The sequence below is a fragment of the Camelus ferus genome, chromosome 29 (genome assembly GCF_009834535.1).
Source record: "Camelus ferus isolate YT-003-E chromosome 29, BCGSAC_Cfer_1.0, whole genome shotgun sequence".
In the NCBI taxonomy this organism is placed as follows: Eukaryota; Metazoa; Chordata; class Mammalia; order Artiodactyla; family Camelidae; genus Camelus; species Camelus ferus.
Window position 1 is genome coordinate 7,828,176 of NC_045724.1, and position 25,813 is coordinate 7,853,988.

The 25,813-nt window shown below is 39.2% G+C and overlaps 1 protein-coding gene across 1 annotated transcript in view; it reads right to left on the reverse strand.

The window, feature by feature from the left end:
* Positions 1-25,813, reverse strand: part of STMN2 (stathmin 2) — a 41,716-nt gene that overhangs the window by 14,503 nt on the left and 1,400 nt on the right. Inside the window, exons 2-3 of the mRNA XM_032469961.1 lie at positions 8,870-8,965; positions 4,790-4,962 (exon numbers count right to left, since the gene is read on the reverse strand). Of these exons, the coding sequence (XP_032325852.1) occupies positions 4,790-4,962; positions 8,870-8,965 (269 nt within the window). The remainder of the gene's footprint in view (positions 1-4,789; positions 4,963-8,869; positions 8,966-25,813) is intronic.

Sequence of the window (25,813 nt, forward strand, 5' to 3'; positions counted from 1 at the left end):
AAACTTGTAACTTATAGGAAAGGGAATGAAACCATGGCAATAAGAATGTTGCTGGTCGCTGGGCTGGGTTGGACATCTGTGTGTTTTTGAAAGCCTTTAGTGACTCCTTATTTCTTAGATAAAATGGAGTTTGATTTGCCACCTAGTCTGGCATTCGAGGCCCTCCACAATCTCACCTCGCTACTCTGCAACTCCCTACCCAAACCCACTAGCTCAAACTACTGGTCTACCCACTGCTTTGAAACCGCACTTTCTGTATTCTCACCTTTGAGTATCCTTAGTCCTGAACCATTCCCTACATCTAGAACACATTCGTGTCTTCTCTATTTGGTTAACACTATTTATTTTTCTAGTCACCCAGCTTTTTAAAGCAGATAGTTCTCTGAAAAGATGCTGTGATTCACAAGTAGTGAAATGACTTTCTTTTTCACTGGAAGTCAAAGTCAAGTCCTTAAACATGCTACCTCTGACCTCGATTCCTACCGGTCTCTCCTTGCTCCTTCTGCTTCAGTCATACTGTTCTCTGTGTTATTTCTCAAACAATCCTAGCATACTCCTACCTCAGGGCCTTTGCACTTGCTATTCTCTTTACTTCAAACTCTACCCCCCAGGGAAGAGCCGCATTGCTTACTCCTTACCTTCCTGCCTTTTTTGTTTGTTTGTTTCCCCTCACTATCTTTATGTCTTCTTTCAAATGTTCTCATATTCAAGAGGCCTTTTCTGACCACCCCATACGAATAGGACCTTTCATCCCAGCACTGACAACTCTTTGTCCTGCTTTATTTAGTACCATATGATGTGTTATCTATTTATTTATTAGCTATTTCTCCCCAACTGTAATATAGAGTTGATGAAATATCACTAGTGGCTAGAACAGTGCCTGTCAAATAGTAGGTGCTCAATAAGTATCTGTCAATTGAGTGCTTTTCCCCAGACTAAGAATTCTTTGGACTGTAGACTTTATTTAGTGCAATTTCAGAAGATGTCATTTGGAAACTTACTGACTAGAATTTTGTTTTAGGATAGGAGGATGAAATAAAAAGTTAAACCAAGTTACATATTGCTCCTTTAACATTCGGCCCTGCAAGTCATCATTGATTTACTTATTTTAAAATATTTTTAGTTCTAACTATTGCCAGGTGCTATTAAACAAAAGACACACTCTTTACTTTCATGGAGTTCATACTCTAATGGGGTATACAGGGGTAAATAAATGCGCAAATAAATATATCCTTGCCAATTGTGCTAATTACTACAGAGGAAAGATCAACCTGAGTACCATGAGAGAGAATAACAGATATAGGCTGGGCTTGGAGAAGCCCCCTGCCCACAGTGAGGGACTGACTGTAAACTGAGACCCTGGGGTGCCATAGGTAGCCAAGGAGGATGTGTGGGATTTAGATCCTATTATTTACAGTAGGTCTTAAACGTCACTCAGGTTGGTTCTGATGATTTAAAGATTGAAATCATAGCATGGAAGTTTCTTTCTAACTTTCTGAGTTTCTATATCAATTTAATTTCTTAGAAACTACGTAAGAAAACAAAGTTGAATCTGAATAATTATCTGGTACTAATCTGAAAAAGTTTGACCGAATGATCCCCCATTGATGATTGGAAGTTTTCTGGTCTAATCATCCGTATCTTTGCTGTCCAACTCAGTAGCCACTAGACACATATGGCTATTTTCATGTTTCTGTTTATTATATTAAATAAGACTGCTGAAAAATTATAAATACGTATGTGGCTCACATTATATTTCTATTAGTGCTATTCTATAAAGTTGCATTGATTGCTTGTTTTCTTTCTATTTGTATGAAGATAACCATGTGGGATATTGACAGGTTGAAAAAAGAGAATTTCAAATCGAATAATGTAGGAGCTAAATAATTATTCTAATTGTTATAGTAACAGTAAACATTTACAGATAAAAATTGTAGGTGTCTTCTGGTAAGGACACCTCAGTTTTCTTTGGGGACTCTATTCCTCCACACGTCCCTCCCCAGGGATCTCACCTCAATACCTCTGCAGGTTAGAGGTGGTCATGTGATCCATGCTAGCCAATCAAAGTACTGCATTCCCTTGGCCACAATGACTGGCCCAGGGTTGGGCATGAGACCCAGGATAGGTCACTGGGTCTCAATTTCAGGACTTTTGTGTTAAAACTCTGAGGGAAAAGAAGCTCTTTTTCTGCTGGAATTGCTAACTGGTGAGAAAAATAATTTTGGACTGACTGCTTGAAAATAAAATTCCCTGGTATTGAAACCAATTAGATGTGGAAAGAAATGAAAGATCTAAAAAGAAAGTTTTCTGACAATACCAATCTCCTGGATCAAGTTGCTTTTGAAGCTGTAACCACTCCAAGACTTTTCAGTTACATACCCTCTTTTTGCTTTAGCTAGTTGAGTTGGGTTTTGGTTATATGCATGTCCTTACTTAGATGGCTATTGAAATATACACACTTGCTGAAGGCTCTTTAAACAGAGTTAACAGTTTTTCCAATGAGTGCTAATTAAGTGAGCAGAACTCATTAGAAAAAAATCAATTAATGATTTCTTAAGTTGGCACTTTCTGTTAATTAGTTATATTTTCTTCTAATTAAAACCCTACCACCAGGACATAATCCATATAATAATTTTTGCCTTGAAAATTTTAATAAGAGCAGAAATGTGAAGAAATACTGATTTTAAAGGGTTCCAAAAAACATTTTTCCTGGGTGCCACAATGCTAGATGATTGCATTTGTTAATGTCTTTTAGCCACGTGGCAAATTTCTAGGTCAATTCAATTGTTTAACTGTGTAGTTGTTGATAATTTATTGTCAGGGTGCATGAATTTTTACCAAAGTCAGTAATTAGTTAACTCAGGGAATATAATGAGAAAGCCCAGTGAATTTTGATCATCTGTATGTTCTTCTTCTTTTAATAATTTCTTTTGAATTAAATACACCAGCAACATCCTGAACCATGGTGTTGAATTTTCACCTCTTAAGTTTCAGCTTCAGCTCAGTTACTGACTTTGTATTCTAATCAAGTCATAGCATCTCTATTTGTCAACCTATGACCTATTCCTATACCTGTGACCTGTAAGATGCCAGTGTTTTGGTGAGAACTTAAATTGCCTTGAGTGCAACATGCTCCTTACTATTGTAGTTAGTTATTTGTATCTGTTGGCAGCACAGTCTTAAAGGACTGTAACTCTGAGTAAGTTCAGTGAGGTTTACTATGAGAAGAGAGCTACAACTAACACCAACTGAAGCTGACACACATTTTTAAAGCAATTTCCTGTGTATGTATAGGAACTTCTATTAGTATCAGTATTAGAATTAGTAACTTAATTTCCTCCGTTTGAAAGTATCTATAACAACCGTAATTCATCAAATACAATAAATACATATGTAGAAATATTTATCAAATGCTTAAAGAACTTCACTTGAGTAAGAATTGAAATTGTGATCAGTATGTTACACAATATAGAAACATTTTCCAACCACAAAGCTTAAAACAAAAAGCATTTTTGGGTTTAGAAAATTTAATCTAGGATTTATAATCTTTGAGCTTTGTGTTTTGATACTACATATGTATGAATATGAATATACGTGTGTGTGTGTGTATGTATATATACACACATACACGCAAACACACTATGGGATTTGTTCTGCACTCCCTGTTAGAGAATTCAGTCTTTAGGGGAGGGACCATCTTCGTTTTACTTTGTAACTACCCAACATAGAAGTGCTTAATATATTGACTGATTCTTGATAAACATCTTAATAAAATAAAATTATAAATGCATAGTTCCCATTCAAATCATAAGACCATGCATGGAGCATATTCTTAGTGATTACATGATTCTAAAAATATATCATGATAAAGCCAGTGGAAAATACAACATAGGAATGAATTATTTGAAATAATTTCATTTATGTTAATCCAGAGCATCTCGATGGGACAGATTACCATAATCAAATAGCTGGTACATATATATTCACACCTAATTTCTGTCTCTATGTATAAAGTCCTTGAGATTTCTGAGTGCCCTCCATTTTTAATACCTTTGGCTTTTCTTAGTCATCCAATTGTGGAAAATTAAAGATTTAGCTCTCTAAGGAAAAGCTCTCTAATACAAACTAGGACCAATGGAAAAAGAGAAAAAAATGCCATCAAGGCTTAGAAATGGTTACAGGAAGATATCCAGAGATTCTGGAGAGGGCTCTGATCTTGGATGAACCAACCTGAAGGACAGGGAGTGAGACCTTGAGGACAGGGGCAAGCTTCTGGCCCTTATCCTGGAGTGAACAGCATTTCTGGGTGGGAAATATCTCAGAGGGAGAATCTGGTGATTTCTAGTTCCAAAGAAAGCCATGCGCTACACGGGGGGCAAGAAGCAGACTGGGAGAGAGGAATCACCACTTAGGCGCCACTTCCCATCCCAACCTCTGGAGTGATGCTACCTAAGGCTGAGCTTTCTTGGCATCGAGGATGGGTCAAGGCAGGCAGGCGTCTATCAAAAAGGATCCAAGATGGGAAAAGGGCACTAGGGCATTGAATTTGGTTTCTGAGATTTCTGGTAGCCTCAAAACAGCAGTTTTTACTTGAACTAGCCTGGCTCTGTGTCTAGAAGACCTACATGTGTTGGAATGGTGCAGATTCAGGCAACACTGTCCCTTGGAACTTCTGCCAGAAGAGTGTGTGTGTGTGTGTGTGCGCAAGCGTGTGCTGGCGAGGGGCTAGGTGGGGTGGGGAAAGGGAGCGAGGGGAGAGCAGTATTTAAAAACCCATGGGAAAAGTTACCTTTCTTCTTTCCTCTGCAGCCTCCAGTTTTTTCTGGATCTCCTCCAGGGACAGATCTTTCTTCTTGGGAGAAGCTAAAGTCCGTGGGGCTTCTGAGATGGGAGATGGTGGCTTTAAGATCAGCTCAAAAGCCTGGCCGGAGGCACGCTTGTTGATTTGCTTCACTTCCATATCTGAGAGATGAACATTGGAGAATGTTAAGCAGCCCGAGAACAAGTGTGGGTTTACTCAAATAATTTGAATTCTGGCAATTAAAAGTAGCCTCGTTATTCTGACAAATAGGGAAAAAAAAGCTCCATATGATCATTTGCTCTATGTTTTTCTGAACACATAGACTTCTTTCTTTGGTATAATTATGGCTATATTTTAAATGAATACATATTTACAGAGTTGGGAAATTCAACAATGTCTATCGGGGGTTGAATAATGATGGATACATTCAGGAAAAAAGAGCCTGGATTGATTTTAAACTAAACTTTATTATCGTTTTGAATAAATATGAGTCTCAGAGGAAAATCAAGTAGCACGGATTTATATTTATTTATTTAATTTATTTTTGGGGGGAGAATGACCATGGCTGGAGGCATTTTCAGACTAAATAATGAGGAAAACAATGAGGTTCCTCCAGTTCTCTTATATAATCCTGTGGCCGGAAGTCAAGTTGCTGTGTTAGAACCGATGTAATTCCTGAATGGTTGGAAATATTTGGCCCAGTCAAGGCTGATGTGCAAAGCCTCCTGCCAGTCCCTGTTTTGCCCTCCAGTGTGTTTGTTGGTCTGAGTCTTCAAGGAGGACAGTGCCCACCCTGGGGAGGACACGGTGAAGGGGCTCCCTGTCTTCAGGGTGCTTACAGTCTAATGAGGACAATAAGACAGGATCCCACTGTAATATCTTTGCTCCTGTTTGGTTGCTACTTAGAAGGTCCTCTTTCAACATCACTCAGCTGTAGACAGGAGCCGGGGAAGAGGCATTGTGGCGGAGGAGGGAGGGGGCGACACCTGCTTATCTAATTTATCCACTCTGTAGTACATTTAAAAGCCATTTAAAATCAATTAACTGCATAATTTGCATAATAATGAAATGAAAAAAACTAAAAAATAAATGCATCATATGATTTGTAATGTAAAAGAATATGATCGATAATATAAAATAGAGTGAGAGGTCACATCTACTTGGACATTCGTGTAATTACACAACTTACAGCTTCATAAAATGTAACGATGCTTAAAAGCTCATTGGACAGCTCTCGTTTTTAGATGAGTATTTTTTATTTTGAGCCCCAGATTGCACTTCTCTCATTTCAGCCCCCTGGTCCTTGTCTTGTCCTCTGAACCAATCCAGGGTCAGGCCAGTCTCTGTTGTGCACAGCCATCTTTCAAGTCTTTGAAAACAGTTATGATTTTTCCATTTCAAATCTTCCCCTAAGGCTAAAACATCCGCAGTGCCCTCAGGTGGCGCTGCTTGGAGATCTTTACCACTGCACCACTCCCCAACCTCACGGTGCTCGCTGATTTATTAATGTCCCATGAAAATTGTGGCAACCAAGCTGGCCAGGTCTCCAGGTGAGTTCTGACTAGAGCAGAGCAGAGAAGAAATATCACTTCTGTTTTCTTTTTTTTCCCCTTTAATAGAGGTACTGGGGATTGAACCCAAGACCTTGTGCACACCAAGCACACACTCTACCAGTGAACTATTCCCCCCACCTTGAAATATTACTTCTCTTGATGCAAATATTAGCTTCCATTAATGTTCTTTTAGCAGCCTGGTTAGTTCATTTTGAGACTGTGGTCAGATAAAACCCCAGGTGAACAACAACTGACCTTATTTAGATCCTTGAATGCCAACAGATCAGATAGACAAAATCAATTCAATAAGTTTGTTAAAAGAGACTTTTTTTTTTCACAAACGTAAAAATATTAAAAAATTTCCTGAAGGCATCCAAGTTTATACTTGTATCTTAAATACAATTCTATAAAAATTATAAATGGATGGAAAAGGATTTCAAGAGAACATGGGCAAATCAAAACAACTGATTTGATAAGGTGGTGAAATTTCTAAAGGGATTGAGTTAGAGACTCTGGGATCAGAACTGCCCGGATCTGCATCCAAATAGTGCCTCTTCCTAGCTGTGTGATCCTGGGGGAGATAATTCACTTCTTTAAGCTTTCATTTCCTCACCTAAATGATGGAGATAAAAAGGCACTTTCCTCATGAGACTGTTGTGAAGATTAACAGATAAAGGATACTTGTCCAAATTAATCAAATTTTATATGTGAAATATGTGCAGTGTTTTGTATGTCAGTTTCCCTCAATACAGCTGTTAAGAAATTAAATTGTAAAGAGATTCCAAAAGAAAAGGTATAAAGGTTACTAAATGTAAAGCACAAGCCATAGCACTTAGTGTTTATAAATGTAGACAATAATAATAATAGTTATTATTATTAATTCTTGTTATAACACTTGTCTGCAATAAATACTTCAGATTATTAGCTAATATAGAAACACAAGGCAAGGTTAAAGACTTTGGGAATTTGAAGTTGTCTACCAATTCTTTTTGGAAGTGGTGCACAAGCAATGTTGAATTATCTAGTCAACTTCTAAGACTCAGCTTATATATAAACATATAACTTCAGATTTTTGTTTTCGCCTCTTCAATCCCTAAGTGGGCAGAAACCATCACTGTCTTCTGGGTTTCCCAGGAAACATGTATAACGTCTGTCTCAGCACGTAACCACACTGGGTTCCAGCTACTGGTTATACGTATGTTGGGCCACAATTTCCTGGAAGAGGCCAGAGCCGTCTTCATCCTCAGAGCCTCAGTGACAACACATAATGAGATATTAGAGTCTCAGGAGAAAGAGAGCTGGTCACTGGTCACAGCCACTCCCAGCAGATTTGGGATCAGCCTAGTGTATTTGTTGACTGAATGAACTTATACAAAGTAGGCATTGGGCCTGTATTCTAATGAGACTTTTGGCTGGAAGCCGAAACCTTTTGGCATGAAAGACATTTCCTTGTGAAATAATCAGTTCATATTTATGATGCTTGTGCCATGATAGAATAATTTTGGAAGAAGAATGCCGTTGAGTCTGGGAATATTTTAAAGGCACAGAAGGGGTTAATTGCCATGGACTCCTTCACTTTATCTTTAATGTATTTCTTTATACATATGGGAAAGAAAAATCATCGTGAGCCAAACAGGGAGCCAAACATGCCTCAGCTTCGTCTAAGACACATAGAACTGCACCAAACATTTTGATTAAATGGACTGAGTTAAGTGAAGATGGTATTATTGCTAATGACAGCTAGCATTTTGAGTGCTTACAAGAGGCCAGGCTCCGGGCTAAACACGAGACCATTTAAGCCCCACAGACCTGCATTAAGCCACTGAAACCCCACAACAACACTGGGAGGAAGACACTAGACTTAAATGGAGCTCAAAGAATCTCAGTTACTTGCCCAGGGTCATGTGGATAGCAGCAGAGCCAGGAAGGAAATCAGACTAAGTAGAATGAATCCAGCTAAATCAAACCCAAAGGGATTTACTGCAAAATAAAGTTCACAGCCTTGACAATTCTTTAGGATTTAAAAAAAACATCCACTTTATCTGGGGCTTTGGCTATAAGTCAGTTTTATTATTGGAACTTGTTAGGTTGTTGACATATACACAAAATATGGGGACTTTAGAAAGACCATTATACTAAAGCAAAAACTGCTGGTGGCTGATTTTCTCTCCCGAGTTTTCAAAGTATACAGCATTTTCTTGTAAATTGTGATCTGCTCTAATTACAGCCTAGTGTATTATGTTATTTGTAAGGAAAAGCGTCTGATGTATTTTGGATGTTGAAATGCTAGATGTAGCACCTGATAGCAACTCGCTTTATTTCTTAAGACACATCAATGGTGCTGTTATTAGCATCAAACTCATACTGCTTTGAGCAACAGGCAATCAGTAAGTCCTAACAGCTAGACCTGACAAGTCAACCGTAAGATCTGCCAAATCTTGATCTCATTCTACCAGGAGCTGTCAGAGAGAAACAAATGCATCCAGCAGGGGCGTTTCTGCTGTAGGCAACTCACCGTCGTAAGTGTAGATGTTCATGTTGCGGGGTTCCGGGTAGAAGCAAGAGCAGATCAGTGACAGCATGGACAGCTCCTTCATTTTTTCCTTGTAGGCTGGAAGACAAGGCCCAAGATTAGCATCTTTCATTTTCTGGATTTCCTCTGAGCTCTTCTTTTAATCCGAATAATATGTGTAGTCCCCTGAAGAATGAGTAATGCCAGGGACATTGCTCTCTTTCAAAAAATGTAAACAAACAAAAGATGGAAACAGAACTCCAAGGTGCATATTCCTTATTATGGAGGACATAAAACACATTATTGCAGATGAGAGAAAGGGAACTAGAGGAGGAAAGGAAGGTAGAAGGAACTGAGATCCAGCAGGGCAGGAGGGAGAGGCAGGAAAGATACGGAGGAAGCAGAAACAGACAAAATGGGCACCAAGATAGTCCATTCCAATCTGCGTGCATGCAGGGCTGTTGTAAATAAGTCAGATTCAGGATGTGTCCTTTGTTTGAGCTTGAATCGCCACACATTCATTTGGGAAGAGGCAGAGAGCTCATGGAGACAATTAGTAAGCAGGTACATCCCCCAGGGACCAACATTGCACACTTTCTTTTATCTCCCTCTTCCTGCACAAGCCAGAAACCTGGAGCTGAGATCTGATAGAGATCTCCCTTCCTCTCTGCGCACACAGTTTGGATGCCAAGCAGCCTGCAGGAGTTCAGACGATGACCTCCTTCCTCCCTCGCTCGCCCCCACCTCCCAATCCCCCATTCCATTTCCCCCCTTTCTCCTTCAAGAGGCCTCCTGCCCAGGCCACCTTGGAGGGCCCGTTATCCCGGTTGGACATCACCAGGTGGGGATAAGGAGGTGGGATCCTCTCACCTTTGTTGATTATTTAATTAGTGAGATTAATAAATTAAGGAAAATGGAAGAAAAATAATAGAGATACTGTGCACTAACTTGTGAGAGAGTACAAACAGATGGTGCTGTCCTAACACATCAGATCTCACGGGGAGCAGGTGCCTCTTGACAGGGTCTTCTGATCGTTATGTGACCAGGGAAGAGGAGTACGTAGGGAAGACGGGCATACCTAGGTTGTTTGGGCATCGTTGCCAGGGGCGTCTTCAGTTGGCCAGTAGGGGGCGGATTCAACACCTGGATGCTTAAGAGCTACAGAAAGTCAGGTTGGGAAGGTTCTAAGACATCATTCAGTCAACTGTCTTTCTATTTGCAAAAGAAACTGGCCCACAGAGGCCAAAGTCATATACGGCCAGTGACTAAGCTGTGGCCTCTGGATAAAATGTACTAAATCATTCTGTCTTAAGAGACCTTCTTCTGGCTCTACCTTTAGGATGAGGGTCAATGTGTCATGAGGGCTGGACATGCTTGCACACAGTTGAACCACATGCAAAGACTACATATTGTCAGATTGCATATAGCTCAAACTAACACATCCAGAGCGTCTCTCTAAAAGAATCTCCTTCCCTGTTTAGCTTAGGGAAACTTAACGTAAGCAACACAATTTGCCTTGTGCCAGAACAGTCCTGCCAGCACCCATTCCTGAGAGATTTTATTGGATGCGTTTGGCATTTTAGAGGGCTGAAACCATATTTCTTTGTCTTAAGTGTCTATTTAGTTAATAAAATTATGTCGCTTATAAAGGTCCAAGCAGCTCTTCACACGGATGCTCAGCATGAATCCCAATATCTGTCACATGAAAGCATTTTGTGGTTCAATGCATTTAATTCCATGAACTGATTAAAACCTAAACAGCAGGCTTTGTAGGCTTGAACCTTTTTTGGTAAGAGAATGCCATATGGTATCCAGCACATTTTGCAAAATTAAGCACACATTAGAAACACATATTAAAGATACCAACTTTTTTAGGTAGGGACAATCCAAAAGCAACATAAAAGATTTTCCATCTCATAGAAAAGGGACCTCTCCTACACTGTTGTTGGGAATGTAAACTGGTGCAGCCACTATGGAAGACAGTATGGAAATTCCTTAAAAAACTAAAAATAGAGATACCATCTAATCCAGGAAATCCCACTTTTGGGCATACACTCAGAAGAGATGAAAACTCTAATTTCAGAAAGATCTATTCACTTCAGGTGTTCCTAGCAGCACTATTTACAATAGCCAAGACATGGAAGTGCCCACCAACTGATGATTGGTTTAAAAAGATGTGGTGTATATACACAATGGAATATTATTCAGCCATGAAAAAGAATGAAACATTTGCAGCAACATGGATGGACCTGGAGATTATCATATTAAGTGAAGCAAGTCAGACAGAGAGAGACAAATATATGTTATCACTTATATGTGGGATCTAAAAAAAAATACGAATGAATCTATACAAAACAGAAACAGACTCACAGACACAGAAAACAAATTTACTGTTACCAAAGGGGAAAGGGGTGGGGGCAGGGATAAATTAGGAGTGTGGGGTTAACAGATACAAACTACTATACATAAAATAGATAAGCAACAGGATTTACTGCACAGCACAAGGAGCAGTATTCAGTGTCTTGTAATAACCTATTGTCCTTAGTTGGCTGTACTGCACGATCTTGATTATATACTGTTTTGGGCCATTCAGTACTGGTTTTTGATGTGAAATTTTTGTTTACTAAACTATAAGCTCTCTGAAGGCAAATGTTTCATCTTAACTCACTTATGAAGCGATTTACAGCATAGTTCTGAGTGGAACAGAAAGCAGGTGCTTAAGAAATCGTTGGCTGTTTTGTTCATTGGTTTTAAATGTCTCTCAATAAGCAAGTTTTTATGATCACCACCTATGGTCAAGAATTTCTGTGAGGAATTATGGAATTACAGAGAGATACAATAGATGTGTCCTCAGTCTCAAGGAGTTTTCAAGTCGAGGAAGTGAAGTATATTGATATAAAAATCAATAAAAACACATGCAGAATAGAGTAAGTGTCAAATAGAGGCTTAGATAATTAGTACTAGAAACTGAGAAGAACCTCAAAGTCCTGGGGCTGAGAGGAGGGTGGTCAGGAATGGCTTTACAGCCCGGGCTGCCAGATTTAGCCAATAAAAATATTGAATACCTAGTTAAGTTTTAATCCAAATATGGAATGGGATGGGACATACTAAAAAGCATTCCTTGCATTTTTGAAATTCAAATTTAACTGGATATCTTGTATTTTATATGGTAATCAAAGCAAATGGACCAGGATCCTAAGACTGACTAGGGTTGAGGAGAACAAAGAAGAGAGAAAGTATATGTATTATTGTTGACGTGGAAATGGGCTTCTGAAGACACCATAGGGAAGGCTTTTATGGGAGGGGTAGTGAGTCCACAGAAGGACTGATGACTCAGCTCCAGCGAGCATCATTCACTGCATGGTCTTCGTGAACAGTGTTCTCTCTGCTTCAGGAGACAGCATTCATCACTCTCATAGACAACACTGCAATGGGATTTTTAGGAGTCCTGACAGTAAGTTCTCTTTGAGGTCAATTTTGCTCTGAGATTTTGCAAAAGATGCTTTGATTTTTGCTTGTGTGAAAAGGTTTTTGTGACTTAAAAGATTATGTTTACATGAAAACAAACATTGATTTTTTGTAAGAATGTTAGAAATGTCAAAAATTTTCAACATGTAAGCTTAAGAGAAATTTAAGCTTGAGAGCTTAGTTGTGAGTCTACCCTCAGGAATATTTAAGTGAGAAAGCTTGCAAGCATGCAGTTGGCAATGGGTTGGCTCTGGTTTGCCTGCATGGTTCTGGTTTAAGCCTATTCATAACATTTCCTTTCACTGTCAAAAATCTGGCCATTATAGGCATCCTAGCAATAGGGAGCCACTGAACGTTTTGAAAGTGGAGTTACCTGATCAAAGTCTCTTCTTAGATTTGGCCATCTTATGCAGGAAAGACCCGTCACTAGGAGACACTTGAAAAACAACTGAATGGAGCTCAGCAGGTAATGCGGCATGGCTTTGGGAAATGGTAGTGTGAAGAAAGGAGGAAGGGAAGATGCAAGAGACTTTATGAAAGATGAATTGATGGAAAAGAATAACTAACTTTGGAGTCAAGGGCAGAGGGAAGACAGTGAGAGATCTTTGTGGATGGGTAGCCAAGGGAAGCTTTCCAGAAGTGTCACTAAAACTGAGTCTAGTAGGATGAGTTGGCCTTGCACAAGATAGAGCAAGGGGTGAGGATCTGAAATATATATAATTTGGATAAACTATTTTTATTTACAATAAAACAAATCCCAAGCAAATGCAAAAGCTATTAGAAACATGCTAATAAGATTTCACTATTGGTATTTCATACTTTGGGTTGATGATCATTTTCTTCATTGGTTTCCAGAAATCAGCATATCTTAATCTCTTCACTGTACCCGAACGCCAAGCAGAGTACGCACGTTTGTAAAGATGTGGGAGGAGATAGCTAATTCCATATAATTTTTTTCATAGCTGGTTGCATTTGCTATTAGCTATTAATGTTTGAAAGTAAGCCTATTTCTCTAGTAAATTCAGTTAAAATTCAACCCACAAAGTATGATGATTTTATAGCAATATCCACTTAACCTAGTGGCATCTGGACACTGAAAGCTTTTCCAGTCTTCTGAATGCCTACAGTGAACAATGAATAGCGGTAACAGCTGTTACTCACTGAGCACATAACGTACCAGGCATGATGTTATTTGCACGTGTCTTCTCATTTGATCATCTCATCAATACTATGAGAAGTCGTATAATTAATTCAGATTTACAGATGAAGTTAAAAGACTCAGAGAAGTGGTGTAGCTTGCCCAACGTGTGGTAGATAACAAAGCTTGGAGTTTAATTTGAATGTAGGTCTGTCTGACTCTAAAGGCTTTGCTCTTAACACGTCCCCAACAACTAGCTCAGATGTATTAACACAGCTGCACTGTCTACACATTGTTTCTGACAAGAAAACAAAGTATATTATTACTGATTTTTTAATAATCAGTCCAAGACATTTTCCCCCCACTTTTCTTTGGCGTTTGTTCTTTAATTAACTCCCTCATATGAGTTATTGACTACACGGCTACAGATAAGTGTAGAGATTTATAGAAAGTGGAATGTCTTGTTAGTTGTGGATTTTCCTTGGTGCGGAGATGGCTGGAAAACTCAGAAAGAGTTTCTCAAAAGAGATTCTTAATATATATCCTTGTTATATGAATAAATACATCCTAATACACTCATAATACAGCTAATGAGGTAAAGGGGGAAAGCAGTCATTACCTGGGTATTTTCAGAAAAAAATACTCTTGCATCAGTTGTTTGGATATTTTAAGAAGAATATGTTTTGGCAGGCTACCGACCACATTTTCTTTATTTTTTATTTTTTGCTTTTCCCTGTGTGTGTGAATCTGGAGATTGTACAGTTCCTTCGAGGAACAAAGAGGAGCTGGGGAGAATGATACAATGGGTACCAGAGATTTAATTATCAGGTTAGATCCTGGGATAGATTAACACAGCAGAGATTTTGTTTACTTGGTAAAATATGAAATGGACACACACATACATATTTTCCCATTCTTCTAAATCTGTATCACGAATCTAAGTCTTTTGTTCACGCTTTCAAATACATAATTTTATACATACTGTTTCAACAAGAAAATAATGTATATTAAGAATGTTATTCATATAAATCATCATATTAATAATGTTAATAATTATTCATGACAATATACTCCATAGTTTTTGAAAGGGCCAAATAATTAAAAACAAGCGGTTTAAAAATGCTCAGTTTTTGACTTCACTTGGCTTGTGTGGGAACCACTGTCATCAGTGTGAGGTCTCATCCTTATTTGGTTATTTGATTTGGAATCAGTAATATTATAAAAATATCTTCTGTTTATTCATCCTGGGAAAAATTTTATTTGACTCCTCAGTTCTGGCTAATGCGGAGTGTAAAACAGCAGTAATATGTATTAAGACTTTCTGTTAACATGTGAAAGACAGTTCAGGAATGCTCTGGAAATGTCACGAAAATGCTATCTTGGGAGAAGTATCTCATAATCTTGGAATGGACTGCTGGTCTGTGTCCCAGCACAGCGGTGTTCTTAACAACTGTAAGACACAGTCATTCAGGACACTGGACGCCTGACCGCAGACTTGTGTTTTGGGGACTCTGATGAAGGATGTTCAGGACCTGTTAGAATGTCCCTTTTCCTCCCTCCCTTTCTCATGTTTTCCCCGTGACCATTTTAGTCCAGCAGGGAGGTTTTCTTGGCAAGTCCTAAAATACTTGATGTGAATTCAACCTAAATTTCTTCTTCTGAAAGATCTCTGGGCAGAAAGTAAAGGACAAAGTTAGGTGATATACAGAAGGCAGGATTTTTAGGTCCCTGACACTGGTTTTACAGCAAGTAGATTTGCATTGGTTTCTAAGAGATTTCACTGACAACATGTCTTTACTTGAAGCTTTCCAATTTATATAAACTGTGAATTAAATGTATCTCTTTCTTTGGGGACTGTCATTTCCAGATAGAGGCAGCTTTAGGACCTGGTAAATTGGGAGCAATAGCTGTGGATCTTGATGCTGGTGCCAGGATTTAAGTGACAAACAACGGGAGAAACAGGGTACTCTGCAAATTGTTTCTAAAGACGGGAGACTTACACTCACAGTCACACATTACAACTGAACCCACACTCCACCACTGATCTCCTAATTCAGTCCTCCCCTCTCTCTCCCTCCTATTATCTAGCTCTTTACATAGATGGGAATTAGTTACCTTTAAGCTCATTTTTTGGTGCCTCCTTTCTCCATGTCATAAAGCAAGCTCCTGGTGCTCATTTTAACTTATTTTGACCATGCTGTATGTTACTGGGGTATATGTGTATGGACTGTGTTTGGTAATCTGATTGCTTTGGGGTCCTAGAGCCCAAAGTCACATATTTTCTGAGTCATCTGTCATCCTGTTTAGCAGTACTTCTGGGAGCTCCACCACTGTGATTTTCTTCTTGAAAGATGAACTAGACTAAAACGATTTTATTTAAAACATCTGCATGCTACATTGGCTTCCATTTGGACCTCCAAAAAAAAAAAAAAACAAACCCTCTGGTTGATGAATATGTAATTGAGGATTCAACATTTAAATGAAAAAGACATTTCAGATTTTTAAAGATCTATTTTAACATCCCAGAAGATCACTGATATGAGGTAATGTTCTAGATATTTCTGCTACGATGATGTAATGCTAATTGGTTGGGCACAAATACAGATTCAGTTTGCATTTATTCCACTCACCTCTCCTGACAAAAATTATGGTCTCTTAAGCTTTAGTAACCTGGGGTGGGGGGGGCGGGAGTTTGAAAGATTACTATTTTGATCAGCCAAAGCAACATACCATTTCTGTAGGAAGAGATATCAAATCAAATAAAGGGACACTTAAGAAGGTCAAAGGTATACAACCCATCACGGGCTTTTACAGAAGCATATGAGCCTCTTCATTTTCAATTCCACTGATTCTGGGCAAAGTAACTGCGATGAGGAAAAGAAATTGGGCGACACAAATCAGTCCTTGTGATCAAAGTTGTAACAAGAGCAGTAAATTGTACCAGCTTGGGGCCTCACCTTACTCCAGGTCAAGCTCCCGTTGAATTTAATGAGCATTCTGCTATATCACGCAGGGTCTTGTTCTTTTATCAAGGGGAAAGATGAAAGAAATTCTTATAGTCCTACAGCGAGACCAAATGACACTGTGGTTTCCAGGAGTAATGGAAGCACTTTATTCTGTTTACGTTTCAGGATTTTATCACCAAGCCTAATTCAGGTGCTCAGGGATTATATTTTTCTTAAGTCCCTAAATACTACCAAGTAGTCAACACAAACCTAGGTGATAGCTAAATTGGTTGGGACTTAAATGAGATACAGCCAGAGTGCAAAAAGGAAGAGTCTGCTCTTCTGGCTGAGGGGGTTCTCACAGAAGAACGGCTCTTCTGTCCCCTCCCTGCCGTCTCCTGAGCTGGTTGCGACTGCCATTTGAGGGCTGCCATGACTTTCTCTGAACTGTGTCTCCGAAACGGCTGAATGTGGTAACCAAGTGATTGAAATCTCTCCCCATTGCTGTTGAATTTTTTGGCTGAAGGGTAGAAAAATACTTCACATCCATTCTTAATTCAGTAAAGCTCATACTTCCTCTGCAGACTGATTACTGCATGTGTGGGGTGAATTCTAGAATCAACAATGTTTTGGTCATCGGTGATAAGAATGTTGGTTTCTTTATTCCCTTTGCTGTTAACAGATAGCTTTTCATCAGAAAGTATGCCCTGACTTCCCCTTCACGTGGATCTTAGAATGAAATCTGACTATGACTCCTGTCTTGATTTTGCATAAGGTGGTATAAGACCACAATTACCTAGTATATTCTCGATGAAAGCAGGGACTTCCAGAAATGGAAAATGCAAGACATTATAAGCGCAAAATTAAAAAAACTTGTAATATACAATTCATATGACTTTTACCTAATGGGCTAGCTGACTTTATATATTATATGTCTTTTTATTGAAGTATAATTGATGTCAGTATTATATTAGTTTCAGGTGCACAACATATCAGTTTGATATTTTTATACTTTATAAAATGATTCCCACAATAAGTGTGGTTACCACCTGCCATCATACGATGTTACCACAATACTGTTGACTATATTTCCTATGCTGTACGTGACATCCCCATGACTTATTTATTTTATAACTGGACGCTTGTACCTCTTAATCTCACTCACCTATTTCACCCAATCCACCACCCTCTCCCCTCTGGCAACCACCAGTTTGTTCTCTATGAGTCTGTTTCTATTGTTTTGTTTTGTAGATTTCACATACAAGTGAAGCCATATATGTGCATATGTATAATATTCATACATACATATATATCTTTATTAGACCTGTGTTCTGGCCCTAGCTCTAAAGCTTACCATATGTGAACTTGACTAAATTCTTTGAGCTAAAATTACCTATTTTTTGCGGGGGGGGGGTAATTAGGTTTAGTTATTTATTTTTGGAGGAGGTACTGGGGATTGAACCCAGGACCTTGTGCATGCTAAGCATGCATTCTACCACTTGAGATATACCCTCCCCCCACAAATTTACCTATTTTTAAGCAGAGTGGCATGTATACTGTGCCCATCTCATAGGGATTATATGAAGGTTAAAAAGCATGGAGTGGGTGAGTATGTTCTGAGAACTACAAGGTCCCATATTGATAGATCATGTGATCTAATTTTTCTTTTGAACGTTTTCAATCTTCTATGTTTATCTGCTCCTCCTTTTTATTCTAACAGGAAAAAGTAGGTCAGAAGGACAATGAAAAGACAATTTTTAAAGTGACAAGAAGTCCTGGATCTTGTAATCTGTGCATTAGAAGACTAGAATCGACTTGGGTAATTGTCCATATTTTTGAACAATGATTAGGAGAAGGATGCTAATTGGCACTTCTCAGATAAAGCTGTGAGACTAAATAACAACAATAGATGTGAGTGTTGGGGACAAAAAAGAACCACATGGTAGTAAAAGCAATTATGTTCCAAAGCAGGGTCCCAAGGCAGGCTGCAGTAACTAACTCTTGGTAGAGTCTGGAAGTGATAAGTGACACCTTGGTGCGATTTTCTGGTCTCAGTTTTGTAACAGTCAATATTTTATAGATTGAGCTTTATCACGTGAGTTAGGTTTCTACTTACAAGGAAGCCCAACCTAAGAGACTGTTATTACGTTTACTGTAAGCAGTTTTGTTGAATGGAAATTAAATTTTATGACAGCCATTTATAGGAAAAAAAAAAAAAAAACTTCCAAAAGAGGGAGTAGAATGAAAACTGAAACTTTAAAGCACTCTCTTGTACAAGTATTTGTGGGACTAAGTTTAGATAAATTTCATCCATTTCTTTTTATGCTGTTCTAAAGACATACAGCTAAAAGCCTGACAGTTTCATATTACTGATGATCTATTGTTATACTAAGTAAATATTTGTGCTAATGGTTGGACGTGCAAACTCTGACATCCAAAGTGCAATTATTCCAGAAGAATAACTGCTAAATAAGCACTCTTACAAGCATTGCTTTATGATTAAAAAAAAAATCAATTCCAGACAACATTATGTTTAATGTACTACACAAGAACTACACTTACCAATTTTTGGCACCAAAAACAAATTTTTGGAATCTTGAAATTTTTCCAAGTATTAAATATTTTAATCTGGAGGTCAACAAAATTACAAATGAGAAAAACCTTAAAATTTTGGTTATGGTTTTACAGTGAAATGTGTGGCTTCTTTTCTTGAGCACGATTTCTAGAGAAGCAGTATTTCCAGATGACTAGCAAAGTGATTGCTGAAATGCATTAATTAACCTTTACATTCACATAAAAGTGTTTTGTGAGAACAAATGTACACAAAATGTTATCTTTAATCATGACTAATAAAAATGGGTTATATAAACACCGGTTTTACTACTGCAAATGTCTACTTGACAAATGACAGGACCTGCCTCCTTTATTAAAAGATAATTAAAAAGGTCTCTCAAGGGATTCAGAGCCTTCCCACGGATCTCTCTTGCCTGCCCGCCTGCTTTGAGGTAGTAAGATGAAGAGAGTCTTGAAGTAGTATCTAATGGTTATATTAACTGTGGATGCCTGAGTTGTATCTCCCTTTTAGCTCTAGATTTATTTAATAAAACAAAATTTTAAAATTAAACATCAAAGGTTTAGGGGAAGAGCTAAGGATCCATTTTGAAATGGGTTAACCAGGCAGATAGCGGTAAGATTAAGTCAGGGCTCCTTCTCCCAGGACTGGGCATCGCTGTGTCCGCACCTGAAGTCCCTGCTGTGCTTAAATGAGCCTTCAGAGAGCCAGGTGGTTCCATGCCTTACAGCCCCTAAGGTCTCATAGCTCCCTTTCCCCCGAAGCCTAAATCATGACAATTATTTTAATAAGCCCCAGGTTAGCTGCTAAAGCTAGTCATTACTGTGAAGGTATTTCCTCTTCAAGTTGCGCTCGGGAAGGTAAGACCACCAGGCCTGTTTAACAAAATGGCGGCATCACGGGTTCGACCTCCATGACGGGAGCCCTCTGACAGGGAGCAGATACGAGAGAAGCTGGTACTGGTTAAAGGCGCTGATTCTGGAGCCAGAGGCTTGGGTTCAAATTTTAGATCTGACGAACTGTATGACCTCGGGCAAGTCACTCCTCCTCTCTGTGCCTGAGTATCCTCATCTATAATAGGACCTACTTTTTAGGGCTATTGGATGATTAACATAGCTAATATGCGTAATGTGCTTAGTGCCTAGTGTGCTATATATGCTGGACAAGGATTAAATCAATTAAACTTACTTCTTGCAGACACTCTGTAATTTATATCTATGCCAGAAAAATGATTTCTGAAAAAAAGCCGTGTCACAGAAAAATTGTTGGTTGAAGGACCAGTCAGAAAATTTTGGGGCTCAGTCTTCAAGATCCACAAGTTTAGATTTTTGTTATCTCCAAATGAAGTGTAGGTACAGCCACTGCAGACTGCTAGGATTAAATGTTTAAAACACACATTATTTTTATAGCTCTGTCTTAGCACGTCTTCTACTTTTTAAAATGTACCAGGAGTTGCAAAAATGGAAAGTTTCCTAGTTTTCAAGACTCTGAAATGATCAGTTATAGACAACCGGAACAAAGGAATAGATAACTTTGAGCCTTAAGCCAAATTCATGGTGAAACAGTAGATTCTACCAACTCTCTGGCCAGTTTTATTGGGATGTTTCCTCTACTTGAGAAATGGTAAATTTCTCATTTGAGATATTTCATGCATAGAATCACTTTTGCAGGATAGCATTTCCAGAAATGTGATCATGTTTGCATGGTCAGTCACCCACTGCATGGAAGACTGACATATGATACCTTGGGTAATATTCCTTGGAGACCCATTTTTTTTTTACCTCTAGGTTGACTTTCTTAGAAAGTTAGTATCAAATAATGGAGGTCCTTTATTGGCTTAAGTAAGCAGAAAACACACACACAATCTGTTTTCAAATATCCAGCCATACTCAATAAGTTATTAATAATTTTCTCATATGGTATCCAGTAAGAAAGGCTGTTAGGTAATTCGGTAAGTAATAAATATGGGATATATTGAGAGACAATTCTAGTGCTGCTCAGTCCTCTGTGTTACTTTCTTTAGTATGTAGAATGTTTCCAATGAATTAGCCATATGGTAAATGGAGTTAAAGACACTTGCAAGAGATTCCACAACTAAAAGTTTCTGAATTGAACTTTTTGTTCTGCACGTTGTTTTGTAAGTGACGGTAAACTAGCAACATTGAGTTGTCATCTTTCTCAACTGTGCCACAAGCCACATTTTTTTTCTTACACACACACGCACACACACACACACAGCCACATTCTCATTTCCACATTTCTCTTGAAGGTCTTCTGCTGAATCCTGCAATGTGAATATATTTTTAAAAATCTAATTAAAAGAGAATGATGACACAGAACACACAACTCCCAGAGGAATGAAATCCCTAAGTGTATGAGTTTGGAGGTGAAATATTTTGTAAAAATTGCCATAGGCTTGAAAATGTTAAGACATGATGCCGGAGCTTATCGTGGGAGGAGCGCGTGTATCACAATTTCATATTTCTAAAACGGATGTGTTTGGTGGTTAGAACCAGCATCAGCTGGGAGCTTTGTTAGGAATGCAGAATGTCTGACTTCAACCAGACCTACGGTATTAGAAATTGCATTTTAATGAAAATTGCAGGTAATTCACATGCACATGAAAGTTTGGGGAACATAGTAATATGAATCTATTAAATATTTTACAGATGGATTATAGTTACATGAAATATAAGATAAAAAGAATTCCCTACCAATGCAAACATAAAAGTATCCACTTTTGATAATCCTAAAAATTAGTTCCTACTTATCTGTTTCTTCTTATTTCCTTAAAATTAACATACATTTTCTACTAAACTAAGAAAATGACTACAAGGAGGTACTCAATAATTACTGAAAGCCGACAAAACATTAGATTTAAATGTTTGAGCTGAAATCACACTGGATTTGGTTTCAAAGGTATCCTTTAAATGGAAAAGAAAAAATGAACTTAGAAAGTAGGAAAAATAGTAACAGCCAGTTTGGGGGCCCCCTCTCAGTATCACATTGTATCTACCTGCTTCATCTACTAACTTGCAAGCTCCCTGAAGGTGGGGAGGGACATTCAGGTGTGTCTTCAATGCTGAGGACATTTTAAATAAATGAATAACTAAACAATGTTTTTGTTTAATTTATTCCTTAATTTAAACATTGAAACATTCTGTTCCCATATAATTTTGATATTACTACTGGCCATTTTCTACTATTTATCTAGTGCAATCCCTTCAAATAACATAAATGATATTATAATAACAATGTAATGATATTATAAAGTAAAATCTTAAGAGAAAAATTAACCAGGACTGACACCTACTTCCAGATTATAAAGATCACTTATTTCATTTTATTTCCTTGAAGAAGTGTACAAACTGTTTTCATCCACTAGGTTAAGCATGCTATTAACTTATTGAAGAAGTAATTGAGTGCTCCAGATAAAAGAAAATATTTTGTTAACTAGCTAGTATTTGGGACTGGGTTTAAAATCGACCTACTTCTTTAGAGAACTTGATTGCCCTCTAGTGGAGTTAAAAGTTAATGCAGGCACCAAGGTTTTCCAATTCAGAGAACCAGGAAAGCGTATGAGCTTCGGGTTCTGGAAACATCTGGGTAACTGGCTAATTCCGGTTTTTTTTTTTTTTTTCTTTGTCTGAAAATTTCTTGCATTTTTCATATAAGGTCACAGATCCTGTGACAACAGAATGATGTATGTTTTTCGAGGGCCAAAGAGGAAACTGATGTGCACCGGACTTAGGTATCAACAGCTTGGGGTGGCCACACCCAAAGCAGGTAGCCAGCTGCTCTGAGGCCAGCTTCTTTCAGCCTGCGTGAGCAAGGGGCTCCTGGGGTGGGGCTGGAGTTATGGTCAGTTGGGATAAAAAACACTAGTGATTGATAAATCAGAAATTTTCCTAAAGATGCTGTGGATTTATCAGTAACAACAATCCTCAATTAATTATGTAATTGATTTGTCTCCCATTTCATTTTGAATTATACAAATTTACCTTTAAAATTCTGCTTGATAACTGCTACTAGATATTCACAGAACTGAGTAACTATTTTGATCCTAAATCATAGGGAGGAAAGCCATTTAATTGTGTGAACTGGCTTTATGGCACTGTGAGAGGACATTTCTTGAATCTGATTAAAACGTAGCCGTTTGCAGCATTTCACCACTGAGAACAAGTTATCTGATGATAGACAGATTGTGCCAAATGATTAAATGCCTATCCCACGATCTATCCATTAATAATTTAAAAAAGACCATGAAAGTAAGTAAAAGTGCTTTTAATGTAACAAATAAAATTCTGCTAAAAATGTTAATGACTAAGGGCAGAGGCAGTTGCTCTAACAATAAAAAACTCCCTTCTTCCTTAGAATAATTTACTACAAATCTTAAATCACGTCACAAAACCATGGTTAATTTTGACAAAATAAAGTTGTAGATTTTGATATGATAAACCATCCAATCTCAATTATTATCATTTAAAAATGTATTTTCTTTCAGAGAAATTTACCATGCATAGACAGTCGCTACCAGGTGTATTAATTTTATCATTATACCAGCTACCTGCTTAATGCTTACTTACTTCAGGCAAAGCATACTCACCTTGTATAAACTATATATATATGATTGAGTGATAAGCTACTGCTATTTCTCTTTTAATTTTATCCTGAAATTTTGATCCAATTCCTCCTCTTTACTACTCCTAGTTATTTATATATCCATTTAGAAGGTGCCCACTTCATTAGAGAAGATAACAGGGAATATTATATGCACGGAGTACAATCATGCTGAATACAATAATTGTTTAATGAATCAGGAAAAAGCACCCGCCCTGGTGGTTAATTGATTATGCTTTGCAACTGGAATGATTTCAAAATCCATTATTTTAATAATGCAGAGGCTGTGCTGCTTTTCATGATTTGCTTACTCATGGCAGAAAGGGCCCTTGCATTAGTCATATTTGGGGTGGGATTTTTATTAATAGGATAGTGGCTACCATCTTACGATCTAAGTTTTTATGCAGAATTGAGACAGTAGCAAGAATTAGCAATTGGAAGAACAGTTTCTAAATAAAAAGAAACAATTAAAATCGTGCATAACCTATATTTCTATGGAATACAAGGCGAAGATCATAATATTTTTAATATGTATATTTTCATCCATTGCAGCCACAAGCAAGTCTCTGAAGAGAACTTTCCAGCAATCGTTGGCTCACAAGCCCAGCCCTTAACAAGCACCTGCACTTATATCTGACCCACATGAACACACATAATCCTTACAGGAACCAAAAATACATTTGCTTTATAACCTAAAGTGCACAGGAGAGTGAATTCTATTTTTTTTGGGGGGGGGGGCGGAAGAAAGAAGAAAAGTGAGTACAAGGGTTAATTCTTAATCAGGGCAATTCAAATCTTTTGAATGAATATGGCCACTGAGTCATGAAATAATAATAATAATTTGAAATAACAGCAATAACACTGATGATGATGAGTTTGCAGACGCCTTCCTGCAGCATAAACCTCTCGGTGGGGGTGCAGAGCAGAGAGCGAGATCGCCCCCATCCCCCGTTCTCAGAACCTTTCTGGACTTGCGGGCGAGCCGCGAATTTTGGGAAGTCGGGGTAGCTCAGGACACTGCGCAGAAACCTGTCTCCTGGGCTGCACCCGAGGGGGCTAGCGCCCAGCTCCCGGGAGGGGACCGCAGGGCGCGGCGCGGGGCTCTGCAGGGCTGGCTGCGCTCCACGCGCCGCCGGATCGCCATGTGCGCCCCCACCCGGCCAGCGGCTGTCGGGTCTGCGCCCCAGCTGGGAAGGGTGGGGTCGAGACGCCCCTCGCTAGAGGAGCAAGGGTCTCTCCTACGGAGACTATCCAAGGGGTCGCCACCCAGGAGAGCCTGGAGAACAGAACGTGGGCCGTGGGCTTTGGCTGGGGGAAAATAGCCCCAAGCTCCGGGAGCTGTGGGAGGGAGAGAAGAAAAACCCTCCCCGCACTCCTGGGAAGGGGTCACCTCTGAGGGCCTGTGGCCGGCTAGGGTGGGGCCGCGCCTTTGTGTGTCCGGGCGGGGCTCGAGCCAGCCTTTCTGCAGAGCCGCACACTTGTCTGGGAGGGGCTCGGCGCTGGGATCCGGAGCAACACCCAGTGTCTGCGCCCATCAAAGGGTGCCTGGGCTATTCTGAATTGCGGCGCTAGAAAAGGGGGCTCTAGGACTGCAGATCTCTCAACCCCTCCCCAATTCCCTTCCCTTGCCCTGCATCTGAGCCCGAGGTCTTCCGGGCTCCGCCTGGGAGGGTAGGGCAGGGCGGAGCTGTCCAAAGCGAGCCCTTTTCGCAGCTTTTCCCCTTATCCGCATCCCTCACTGGGTTCCGGGGAAGGGGTGCTTCCAGCTGCCACCCGATCTCGGACCCCTCCCTGCCTGTGCCCCTAGGGGGGACCGAGCGCCTAGCCACGGGGCACTGGAGGAGCAAGACGAATTAGGGATGGAGGCCCTGATCTGGAGCCTCGTTTGGTCTCTGTGTCTCGACTATCTGTCTGACACAGGCTGAGCCTATGAAAATTGCCGATTTTTGGCCCTGTGTGACCTACAAAAGAGATATTTCATTTGGCTCAATTAAAGACCTTGACCTCTTTTGCTTCTGTATTATTATACATACTCATATCTAGGTCCCAGAAGCTTTTCCCGAAAAAGATCGAGTGAGTTCAAAGAAGCTTTTATCTGCGTCTTGCCCGAGCACCCCATGTAACGTGATTTTGAAAAGACTGTTAATCCACTTTTCCCCCTTCTCTCTGTAAAGCAGAACAATGAGGCCAGGGTGGGGAAGGCG